This window comes from Apostichopus japonicus, chromosome 16, assembly GCF_037975245.1.
Source record: "Apostichopus japonicus isolate 1M-3 chromosome 16, ASM3797524v1, whole genome shotgun sequence".
Taxonomy (NCBI): Eukaryota; Metazoa; Echinodermata; class Holothuroidea; order Aspidochirotida; family Stichopodidae; genus Apostichopus; species Apostichopus japonicus.
This window is the reverse complement of record NC_092576.1, coordinates 32,747,402-32,760,152: the sequence shown is the minus strand read 5'-3', so window position 1 is coordinate 32,760,152 and position 12,751 is coordinate 32,747,402. Positions and strand designations below refer to the sequence as shown.

The 12,751-nt window shown below is 37.7% G+C and overlaps 1 protein-coding gene across 1 annotated transcript in view; it reads right to left on the bottom strand.

Annotated features, from left to right (window-relative positions):
- The window catches only part of LOC139982130 (uncharacterized), a 262,832-nt gene that overhangs the window by 8,463 nt on the left and 241,618 nt on the right, over window positions 1-12,751 (bottom strand). The window contains exons 2-7 of the mRNA XM_071994721.1: window positions 10,630-10,708; window positions 10,069-10,392; window positions 8,338-8,988; window positions 7,366-7,713; window positions 3,480-3,578; window positions 1,927-1,973 (exon numbers count right to left, since the gene is read on the bottom strand). Of these exons, the coding sequence (XP_071850822.1) occupies window positions 1,927-1,973; window positions 3,480-3,578; window positions 7,366-7,713; window positions 8,338-8,988; window positions 10,069-10,392; window positions 10,630-10,684 (1,524 nt within the window). The 5' untranslated portion in view covers window positions 10,685-10,708. The remainder of the gene's footprint in view (window positions 1-1,926; window positions 1,974-3,479; window positions 3,579-7,365; window positions 7,714-8,337; window positions 8,989-10,068; window positions 10,393-10,629; window positions 10,709-12,751) is intronic.

Below are 12,751 nucleotides of genomic sequence, written 5' to 3'. Positions count from 1 at the left end.
CTCAAGTTAGCACGAGGCCAGGGAATTAGAATGAACACTCGGGAAGGGCCGTTTCCGGCCATCTGAGGGGTTTGTGAAACCAAAAATTTTCTTGTACGCTCCGCTCACATAGTCGTGCATACAACTTTGCAAATCCTGGCTACGCCCCTGACTTTTAATGAATTTCTGTGGGTCAAACTCAAAGCTATTTCGAATGGAAAAATTTGTAAAGATTCCTACATTAGCAACTAGCATGATTTCACCTCATTTTGTCTCAAAAGAAAACTTGTTCCTTGTTTCCAAATTTGCACATTGGATATTGCAGTGCTAGTATGCATATTTTCCTTGAAAGGGGGGGGGGGGTTGATGGAGCGATGTGTACACGCAAATAAGATAATAAAATAAGAGTTATAATGGGTACTAAATATAAGGCTGCATCAGTCCAATCGAATTTCTGCAAAGTGCCCTTTGATGTTGGTGCCCCCCCCAGATTAAAAGTGCTTCCGCCGCCCTTGAATACAACCGCATTTTAACTCAATCGAGTAGTTAGTCTAGCTCGAACAATTTTCTCACTACATGCAATGCCTATTGCGTTTATTCACATGCATGCCTCGTGGTTTGGGCTTCAGGAGGAACCGTACTCTAGCCCAACTTCACGTAGGTCCGCAAACGGTACTTTCACACTGTGCAAACATAAGTGACAGTGTGCGCTACCGTAAGTAATACTTACACGATGTTTTGTTTCGCTCGAGCATACACACATTTCCTATTCGTATTACATTTAAAGTGGTTTGGAGAGTATGAACACATCTCTGCCCAAAAAAACTCTGCCTAAGCGATGTCCATGCCCCAATTGAAATTTGCACGTGGATTCTCTCCTCACATAGTCATTAGGTTGTTCACGTCTGACATGTCTTCCAGCTCTAACACTTACTGTTGCATTTATCGGGATATATATAATAATGCGGCATAAAAGCATCAATCTTTCAAACTTTTTTTTACTTTAGTGACCTTGCCACACGCAAATTTCAATTGGGCCCGAGATGGCTCTATGGCCGATTATTCCGTAATTAACATTGGGGCAGTCGGCTTCACTAAAACGACAAGAAAAAGCAGGAATAACACCTTATTAAAATTAGACCGTCTCACGCAGTGTATCAAATCTCCTCTCTTCCCTTTCAATGTTACGTTTATGTTTAAGTTAAAAAATCGATGAGGGGCTATTGTCCCATTTCCGGCTTAGGCCCATATTTATTACTTTATCGCATGAGTTTCAAAGTCGGCCTTAAAATTTGTTGATTCATTGACGCAAATTGAGGTAGGCCTACTGCGCTAAACATGGTCATGAGAAACTCCTGGTGCGATGAAGTCTTCCATGGTTCCCCTCACAAATTGTATCCAGAGTTTCCGATATCTCTCACTACTTTTTCCGCTTGGAAAATTGAAAAAACTTATTGTAGAGTCCACATTCATTCTGTTGCATCCCCCTACAACGCTATTTCTTGGCATTTTGCTAGTGGTTTAGGTTGTTTGTCGAATCCAATATAGAGTAGGTTGCAACTAAACTTACACACTAAGTGCACACTGCTGAAGTACACTACGCCGAGCTCACTTTGTTATCATCAAAATGACGGCACATGTCACTGTAGATCACGTGATCATCATATCGCTTTTCACGAATAGCCCAATTTTTGTTTAAAAAATCAACCAGTTTAGGAATTTTTTAAAAGCCTTTCCCAACATCGGACTGACTTGAATTTTCACATGTGTAATATGGAAACCAACTAGAATACTCTTGAATAAAATCGTATTTTTTCGTCGATGCTGAAAAATCACTATCATTCATCTTTAAGCGCCCCCGAAATCTTAGACTGAATTAGCGTTACAACATGCTATATATTTTGTTTCCGTTGATTGTCCTTATAATTCCAGATATAAGGGTCTTACCTCTTCGTCTTCCACAATTTTCCTCCGACTCCTTCGGTAGATTAACACTGCAAGAATAATTTATGTAAAGTTAATTAACCAGAATGAAAAAATGCATTGTGGTTTCCATGATGTAACATGAGCAGTTTTCTTCATGAATCTGACGTAATGTATAGTGAGGGTGTACAATATACTTGATCTTAGTAATACAGTGAAAAGCACTGTGATGTGACAAACAATAAATTCACAATGACACAGGCTGTCCTGAAAAGACCATTCACCTCAACAACAGGCATCTTCTACTAAATGTGATAGATACATCAAGAAACTAATGTGACATCTGTCCTTGTTGAAATATTGTGTAAAACATGGGTCTCACAATTTGACACCTGGTGAACTAAAATGACCACTGTGGTACAATTACATACCACACGATCCGTCCAAGCTTACCTAATGATATTATGTTAGGAAGGTGTGGTAGTGTAGAGAGGCAGGTAAGAAGGGAGTGAAGTAAATGTTGGTGTTTTTTTTCTTCATATGACCTTAGGCCTCCACCAAAAACAATAATAGGCTCCTTAAATTGACATGGTACATCCACACACCAAATATGAGATCTGTCCAAGGTTCCCTTCTTGCAGGATCATGTTACAAAGCTTTCACGATTTTGACGGGTTGTCCCCAAGTGAACTTTGACCTCCACCAAAATCAATAGGCTTCCTTAATTTTATGTTATAAACCTTCATAACATCGGCCAAGCTTCTAATATGGAGATGTCATGTTAACAAGGTTTTCAGATTTTGACCTCTGATGACCCCAAATGACCTTCGAATTCCACCAAAAACAATGAGCCTCTTTTACTCAATGAGGTATTTCTACACATCAAATACATAAGGTCTGCCCATGCTTCCCTTCTTGAAATACAGTGCTTACCAGGTTTTTACAATCTGACTCCTCATGACCCCAAATGACTTTTGACCTCCACCAAAAACATAGGTTTCTTTGACTGAATGTGGGACTTCTACGCACATCAAATATGAGGTCTGCTCATGCTTCCCATCGTTAGATATCATGTTTACAAGGTTTTCACAATTTGACCCCTGGAGATCTCAAATGACATTTGACCCCCACCAAAAACAAAGGATTTCTTGTACTCAATGTGAATTTATACACACCAAATATGAGTTGGTCCGACCTTCCTTTCTTGAAATATTGTGTGTACCAGGTTTTTACAATTTGACTCCTTATGACCCCAAATAACCCTTGACCTTTACCAAAAACAATAGGCTTCTTGTACCGTACTAAATGTGGTAAGTCTACACAATACATATGAATTGGTCAGACCTACACTTCTTGAGATATCATGTTTACAAGCTGGGCATCACAAATGCGCACATACACGCATACGCCATCATGAATCAAAATAAAAAATTAATAAATTTAGATAAAACAAATAGTTACTATACTTTTCTGTTAGTCAATAGTGTAGATGCAATAATTACATATAGAATACAAGAATATAGCTAACAAACTTTGCTATATTGCAAAGGAATTCTGATATGTATCATGGTACCTACCTATAAGACAGATGCAGATCAAAACCACCAGAATTAGAGGTACTGCAATTATGGTTGCTACCACAGCAACTGTCCATGAACCCAAAGTCCCCTTGTTGTCTGTAAATAGGAAAACACACATGTTAAATTGCAATTTGAAATCAAACATTTGAAAATATTAAGAGAGTATCTGAGCAGGTTCACATTATCACAAAGACAGAACAATTATTCAATAAATTAACTGCACTTCACATGAGGTAATGAAGATAAGGCACCATTTTCAGATAGATTTCAACTATATATCAGTATCCATTAGTGTGAGAAAAGACTAGCCTTTGGCGATATAAAGAAGCAGATAACAATAAAGTTGTTGTGATGGAGCTTAATGTCAGGTTTAGAAACCGTAAGTCAAAGAAGAAGTCGTTAGAGATGCCATTCATTTAGAAGCATAACTTCTATCAGACATCAAATTCACTGAACATACAGGCTATGTTCTAAGGGAAGCCTCGCAAATCTAACCGCCAGTTCCGGGCCTGCGGAAATCTCGCACCCCTTGCTCATTATGCATGTGCATATTGGTCCCATGGTTGAATGCACACAAGCTGGTTGCCAGCCAGAGTAATGAGCACAGTGTCCTGACAACACAAGGCTGGTTATTCTTCACAAACAATGAGCAAACTTGGCCAAGTGACCGGATTAACTTTTGCGGTTTTGACAGTCAATAGAGCGGTAGTTTATGTTGCAAAGTGACTTATACACTAAAATCTGCCACTACCAAATGTCCGAGATTCAGTACTTTATATAATTGCAAATCTTCCACGTTATCAAACCTCACAAATAAAATTTCTTGGGTCTCTTATGAACAATTGTGAAACTCCGCAACTCAAAAGTTCGATAAAAGCAGCCTTTACCTGGGCCTATACATTATGAGCCTTGTTCAACGAGTGGTACGTAACTATGAATTAAAACTGAATCAGCCATTGCATTAAATATATGCCCCCAAGAACTTCAGAAAACCCATAATGACACACCAGAATTTAATCAAAACAATAGTTAAGCTATGCTACACATGTATGTTAAAGAGAGAATATCGACCGTAACGTTGATTTCTGAAGCTAACTGTGACACAAATTAAACGAATAAACAGATGGTTTAGGCTTCATTTTTCCCATTGACTTAGTGTGTTAGGCTGCCATGTGGTTAGAGATATAAGTAACTATTCGGTGAAAATTTTAATGCAAGCTAATTGCGATACAGTTTCAGTTTATTTCTCCACATTGTATTGCATTGTTTCAAGCAGAGAACCTTCAAGCTGTTGTATAGCTCAACCCCGGTATGATAATGACATGTGTAGGCTACTCGACAACATTTTCCAGAAACGTAATGGTAATACACCCACCTCACTAGGGTTGGGCGATATTTGCTTTTTAACGTCACGATAAATAGTTCAAAGATTATCGTGATATTTCGATAATTATACGATAATTTTTCCTTGTTGTCAACTGCCGAATTCCCACCAACCCCTGTTGCGTGCGAGCATAATGGCGTGGGGTCCAGGGGCTCGCCTTAGGGCCCCGGTGGGGTCAAGGGGTGGAACCCCCTTGTGTGGGGTCCAGGGGCAAAGGCCCCGGAAAATTTTAGTATTTTTGCGTGTCTGGCGATAAAAAATTCGCAGTAGAGGATTCAAAATACTGACAACTTTTTGAATTTAAATTGTCACGAAACTGATGAAAATTTGAAAATGACAAGTGAGAGTTGCTATATTATGTGATAAAATGAAAAGAGATTTAATGTCTTACAATCATTAAAAAGTTTAACTAACTAAACTGTCAATATTATGAAACAAACTACGTTCGGCAAAGCCCCGTTTCGAGACTGCCTAACAATGAACAGCGTGTAGGCTACTATACGTACATCAGTTTACAACTGCAGTGTTTACCCCTACTTAAATATCATGGTAGGCATACTGCACATGGGCTGCGATTTTTCCCAACAACCCCCCTGTCTAACACCTGTTTGTTAACATTTTTGGCACGTTTCCAAAAAACTTTTCATGGAGTAAACTATTTTGGCTCCACTCTAGAATTAATTAGGTAAGTCAGTAAAGGATCGGTAAAGTTATGCGAAATATTATCTTAGACGTTCAAGAAAAGTATATATCCCCGTAACATTAAGGTAAGTAAAACACACCTCAAGCCAACCGACTCCTCCGCATGAACAAAACAATCTATTCCCCATGGTACACTCGAGGCACAGTCTATACCGTACAGACATACTGTAGCACGATATCAAGGCCCCAATAGCTACAGTATGGCTATCTTTATGAAAGTAAACCTTTTAATCCCATGTTTTAGGCCACTTGGCATGATTAACTGAATGCTAAATATTGTTTCCATGTCCTTTTAGAAAACGTCAACTTCACAAAATACAATTAGTTGTGTTTTTGTTGTTACGTGAGATCCGTAACCGGCGAAGTGGTTAGGCTATTTACCATACACTTAACTATGGTAGGATATTAATTTTTCCTTTTTTTTGGTGGAAATTCTAGAAAATACTTTCTTTTCCCCCCGCCAGATGTGGTCGTATGGTTTATTCATAAATGGGTATACTAGAGCCTTGTCTACATGACATTAGTTGCATTTAGCACGATATGCCAGTTTCGCGTGAATTTTTTGAAAGTATTTTGCTCGATCCTTCGTAAAATTTGAAAGGTGTACCAACTTACTGTTCGTACACAATTGCTAATTTCTCTACTGATTTTCAGAGTTGTAAAGGACGTTTATTTTTAACAAAGTTCAAAAGTCAGTAAATGAAGTTTGTAAACTTTATTTCTTTCAACTTTCTTAACCATGGAATGCTAGAATAACGTTTACACTTAAAACGGAGAAAGGATAATCGCATTTTTTCCACATTTATTTCAAATTTCTTTCACAAGAAATTATCGTCATTTGTTCAATCCTCATGATGTCTACAATCTAGCTGGCTAAAAAAAAGTACAGCTTCGCTGGAGTGCGAAAAATTCCCTACAGTCAACCAATTTTTTTTCACCTAGCTAGGTAGTTTAGGTCCTGTTCTGTACAACTTAGTAGGATTATTCTAAAGTCTTCCCGTATGTTAGGCTCTGGTTCAGGCTTACGGCACGTGTACAAGAAGTGAGATTGTGATTTCAGTTTTTTAGATTTTTAAATCTTCAAAATTCAGGAAACCTGTCCTTGCAAAAAGGCAACGAAAGTTTTTGTTCCTACTTGGCCGACTGGGAAAATAAGAAAGATAGCATTTTAGATTCCTGCAGTGTAAATTCACATTTCCTTACTTATTTTTCACAGAAGTTTTGCTTCTGCAGTAGGATAAAATACGGCGTATAAACACACTATCTTTTTTAAACGTTTGAATACCTTGAGACTTAGCTATGATGTTTTGTTCAACTCACTATTGTGTTCAAATCGGCTTAGTAAAAACTTGACCACGGCTGTGAATGTAACTGTATAGCGTGGAGGGTGGTTTGGAGAGTGTGTGCACTCAAGTGTGACTCATTATCTGCTTGTGGCTGTGCTCATTATAGCCGCGGAAAAATCCACCGGCCCGGACATGGCGGTTAGATTTGCGAGGCTTCCCTAACTACACCAGCAGGCTACTGGGTCTCACAATTGCAAAATCATTCACCTCTTAGAACTAGATAAAAGAGAATATTTAGATAAATTCTAATGTAATTTCAGGTCAATAAACCCTGGCTACTTGATCTCTCTGAATCGGAACATCCTTATTGTCAAGTTCTATTACATATCTCGAGAGATGGGTTTAACGTCTTCTGCTATGAAAAACAAGATTCCCTTTTTAAATATAAACATATCGCAAACAGCTTAGTCTTAACCCGATAACAAAGCATCAATAGTAAACAAACACCTACCATATGCCAAATTAAGGTCTATTCTTGCTGCTTTTATAGGGGGCTTGAACACATCTGAATTCTGTCCTACTATAAAACACTCTAATGTGATCCCTCTTTCAGGCGCTGATAAAATTTTGAAGTTTGTTGTAAGAGAAATGTCAAAGATTTCTCCCTTTTCTGTTGATGTCTTTTCCATCTCTGTTAGAGATAGAGCAGGATAGTTTTCATAAGTTCTCCACTGGAGTTCGACTTCTGGTCGTATTCCACGAACTGAACACGTCACGTTTCCTTCTCTTGCGACATCAAGTACACAATACTGTGTATGGTCACATCCTTCTACAATTATGTACGGCGGGCTTGGATAGGCTATTCAAGAAAAAAGGAGAACATTGTGGGGTTTTTTCCCACAATGACTGGTTAATTACTTAAATATAGTCAATACAAACTTAACATGTAAAGAAGTCTGTAATTTAAAGAAAACATATATTAGACAGATCATATAAATGTGTACATTCCATTGTCCACATTTGTTGCATTACAGTCCATTCATATTGTGAATGAGTACATTGCATCATTTTTATCACTTTATAGTGATGCCATGGGAGGAGTAGATGTTAAATTGCTTCTGTGTCTATATCTTCTAACTACCGAATATTAATATCCTTCATCTAAGGGTGAGTTTTAGCGTAATTAAAGTTCAGGCCCTTGACAGGACAAGCTCGTACGCTTCAACAATTACACATATCTATACTTGTAATAACAATTGAACTATTGTTTTTACAATAGATGGATCTAAGTGCAATTGCTTGAAGTCTACAAATCGTTTGTGACGATAGTTACAGAATCTGTGGATAGATGGACTTGAGCGTTTGCAGGTTTTAAATAGACATTTGTCTTTGATTCAATTATGTTACACCTTTTATGAAGTCAAGGTTATTCGGTTACTAGATGAGGGTTTTATAACATTTATGTATACATCAAAGTACTTACTGAAAATAACAACATCTATTGTTTGTATACGATCCATGTCATAATCGCTGGCGACACAAGTATAAATGCCCTGGTGATACAATTCAGTCTGTGGCAACATCAGTGACCCATCAGGTTTCAATCTGAAATCCTTGTTGTATGTTTCATTGAAATCCTCTTTCCAGGTTTGCACTCTAATTAGAATGACTTCTGGGGTTTCATATCTATCAGTGGATCTCTTCCAAACTAGAATCCTTTTGTTAAAGTCATTACAGGGTAGAGTCATAGTAGAATGAAGCTTGACATAACGTTGTATAGGACTGTGTGATATGTCTACGCTTCCATTCTCTAAGATAACCAACGTCTCATTCTCCTCCAAGATCCAAGTGTTCTCGTTTATGCTACATACCAATACTGACAATAATGGGGAGTCGTTATGTATTTTAACAGTCGAACGAGTAGTGAATGTTACTTCACTGTTTCTGATTAATGTCATATTCGACTCCAAAAGTTTATCACGCTGAGAGTTTCGCTGATTCCAAATGAAAGAAATACTAGGTCGGACATTTTCAACAGAGCAGCTCAATTCCAGAGGGTTTTTGTATAACATGTAGCATATTTTACTTTTATCTTGACACTCTTCAATCACGGGATATTCAAGTTGCGGCTTAACTGTTGAATGTAAGTAAAAAGAAAATTAGCATGTAGTGAGTAGTGAACGAATATGAATTTGTACATCCATTCATGCATCCAACTAATCAACTTATGGTAATGGTCAACCATTTTTTACCCCAGTCTCCCCTTCTTCATCCACCCTTGTACTTCCCTACTCACCAACTCCGTAGTAGCTCTGTGCTTTGACCTTGCAGAGATTCCAACAACCAACTCTTCAAAAATCCCAGTACCTGCAGTGTGCATATCTGTTGCTAAATTCCAGTTCATTGTACTACTGCATGTACATGCCTACCCGAGCTTCATTTTGAACTGCACATGCGCAAATCCTTAAAATCTGATCCAACATTTATCCTGGGCTCTTTGCAAGCAATCATCTATACGAAAATTACAGTAGGTCTATGTGAATAGCTTTTAACGCAATGTAAATTTTTAAAGAATCAGTTCAATGTTCTAAAGTACAGTAGTTTACACACAAATGTTGCGCCAAAATAACATTTACTGAAGCACATGGTTAATTGGACCGCAAACAATTTTGCAACAGAAACTACTGATGGTGAGAATGCACATTTTACATTAACAATTCTTAATGCTGAGAGAAGAAACATACTGTGAGCTGAAATATCCTGTTCAGGATCAGAGATGTTAGCCTCCCACAAAATTCATAGCTTGTCTCCACTCATTAACATTTTCGGATCAAAACAATGATTCAAATATAACGTGATAGTCTCAGAAACAATGCAAGTGCTTCTTCGTTGTCAAAAGGTATAATATTGTATGTGACAAACATTATGATATTGGAGTGCACACATGACAGCCTATACCGCAAAATTCACTATCTCTACACGGGAAAATAACGTTGCAAGTAATTGTTGTTAGATAACATACACCGTGTTCATTGAGCACTACAGATGCAAGAATGTTCACAGACAATGGATGGGGACTATTAACCAATCAAATCACGGGAATTTGGGGAAAGCATCATTGTCTATATTTAGTATGAAAATTATCATTACAAAGCTACCATTTGTTAGAGCTTTCCGACATAAATGAAGAATGATGAAAGTCTGAGGTTCTTACCAAACAATTGAACTTGAATATTATACTGCTTCACCTGTACAGATTCCGAGGATGCATGGGTGACAATGAATACTCCCTCATGTTCAACTGTTACGTTTCTAACAAACAGCGATCCATTTAACCATACATCATAATTTCCAGATCTAAATCCAGGGCCATCTTTTACATCTCTTACATAGGTAATGATCTTAGAGGTTTCCTTTACTGTTGAATTGAACCACTGAACTCCAAGAAAGCCCTCTTCGAACGAACACTGGATAATTCCTGGCTGATATAGCTCAAGATACTGTTTGTTTTCACAACCTTCGCCGACAACAGATGAGGCTGGACAGAGAGTAAGCAAGCAAAACTGGAATGTTTTATATCTATATTCTGGGTATAATCAAGGAGTGATTGCTTCTTATAAGTGCTAGATACAGAAAACTGACATGATAGTCATTTTCTTCCAAGTGCAAAATGCACTGTTCACTAAAGAAAGAGTTAAGCATGACTTACATTCAACATGTCCAGATGACAAACTTTCTAATTTCCATTTAAGATGGACCATGGAAAACTACTTACCACAGACTACCTGGACCACTAGGAAGAAGGTCAAATGTACAGTACACTTTCCCATTGTGAAGAATCCTGTGTTAATCAACTGCAGCAAAAGGATAAACATTTGTTAAATATGTCATATGAATGATCTTAGTTGCTGTATTAATGCTCTTAGTTGAGCATGAATGATCTTAGTTGCTGTATTAACATGAATGATCTTAGTTGCTGTATTAACATGGATGATCTTAGTTGCTGTTTAAACATGACATGTCAAAAACTATTTTATTTACTTAACCATGGCTGCAACATGATGGGAGAATTTCTCCATAAATAGTTAAAATTGTTGTAGTAAATAGGGTATGTTAATGAAAGGGAAATGAAAGGAAATAACCAAATGGTCAAATGGCTAATGATACATGTCAAATGATATGCGTCGTTATCAAAAGTAATACTTCTGGGTGTGTTAGGGGGCAGTGCAGGACTCAATGACTATTGCAGTATCTACAGTTAAACAGTAAAGTAATACCTTTGCATGTGCAAGGGAGCAGTGCAATACTCAATGACTACTGTAGTATCTACAGTTATACAGTAAAGTAATACCTCTGGGTGTGTAAGCGAGCAGTGCAGCACTCAGTGACTAAGCTTGAACAACGACTTAAATCATTCACTTCAATACATACTATCCTGCTCACATACCAGAACATTCCTCTCAATAAATTACAGTAAATTGTAACCATTCTCTTATTCAATGACAATTTTCTGATCATATTGACTCAACACAGTTTTTTTTCTCTTTTATAGATGTTTATATTATAGTTTATACTGCACCAGAGCCATACAGGAAAAATGGGTTGAGTCCTTCATGTTCAGCTGGCAGAATTGTTCAACATCTAGTTTAGTCAGATGTTGTGCATTTGTCTTGTTTGCTAAAACACGTACAAATAGGATATATATTGGACAATCTTCCTTCCTGTCTGTGGCTAATGTTAGTCTTGATTTAGCTTTAGACTTTGTTTGTCACGTCATGCCGTTCACATTTATAGGTTTCGTACCATGTTTCTGCTCATGTGCATAGTTTCTAGAGATGGGAAGGATGGAGCTTCACGAGTAACCAATGAGGTTTGTATGTATTGCGCATATGACAGACATGAATAGTAAGGTTTTTATGTATTGCACGTATAGACAGACATGAATAATAAGGTTTGTATGTATTGCACGTATAGACAAGGTACAACTTCTATAACTACTGTACCCCAAGTTTTCCAGTCAACGACATCTGATCCAATATTATCTATAATATACAGTTCACTGCTCATGCAGTGGTAAAGCTTGTGGTAGACATTGTTAAACACGTTTGTGTGTTTCATGTCTGTGTGCATATTTGAAGCTGTTATGATTGAATAAGTTGCTCAAAATATTGTTTTTCCTTTATTATTATATGTTTTCTAACCTACCATAGTGTTATTGATGTATGGACATGTTTCAGTCAGTTACTTGTTTTATGTATCTTGGGTGAAACAAGAAGATTCCACAGCAACAACTGGCAGATGGGTTGGGGAGCACTATGATAAACTTTGAACTCTTCTAGCTCAAAATCTAGGCATCCGCTATGAAATATGGTGGGTAGGCCATGTCAGATGAAACCTTCTATGATCTAGTGGCCTTGGAAAGTGACACCTTTAGGCAAACTGTTTATGTTTTGCAGTTTGGCTGAAAAACAGCATTTTAATGGCTTAAATTCCTAGCAAAGTGTAGCAATTGATACTTCAGAGCAACGTTCCATGATTTCAGGCTTCAGTGGTTTCTGCGGTCAGAAATGAATAATTGAGTCAAGATTTTAACTTTTAGGCCTCAGATTACTAACAACTTTGTAACAAGGTCATAAACTCTGTTCCGGTGGTCCAGGACACCTTGCAATGGATGAGCAAGTTAATCACATATTTGTGAGTCGACAATGTTTCATATTAGGCGGGTGGGGCAACTTAGTTAATATCTCGATAGGCCTGCGACTGAGAAACTTATTCAAGTCATTTCGAATGTTTCTTAAGGCTCAGCAGCTACCAGCGATTAGCAGTTAGGACTATAAGCTTGGCCCTTTGTAGATGTGTTGGGGTCCTATTGTCACAAAGTGAGCTATTTACTCATA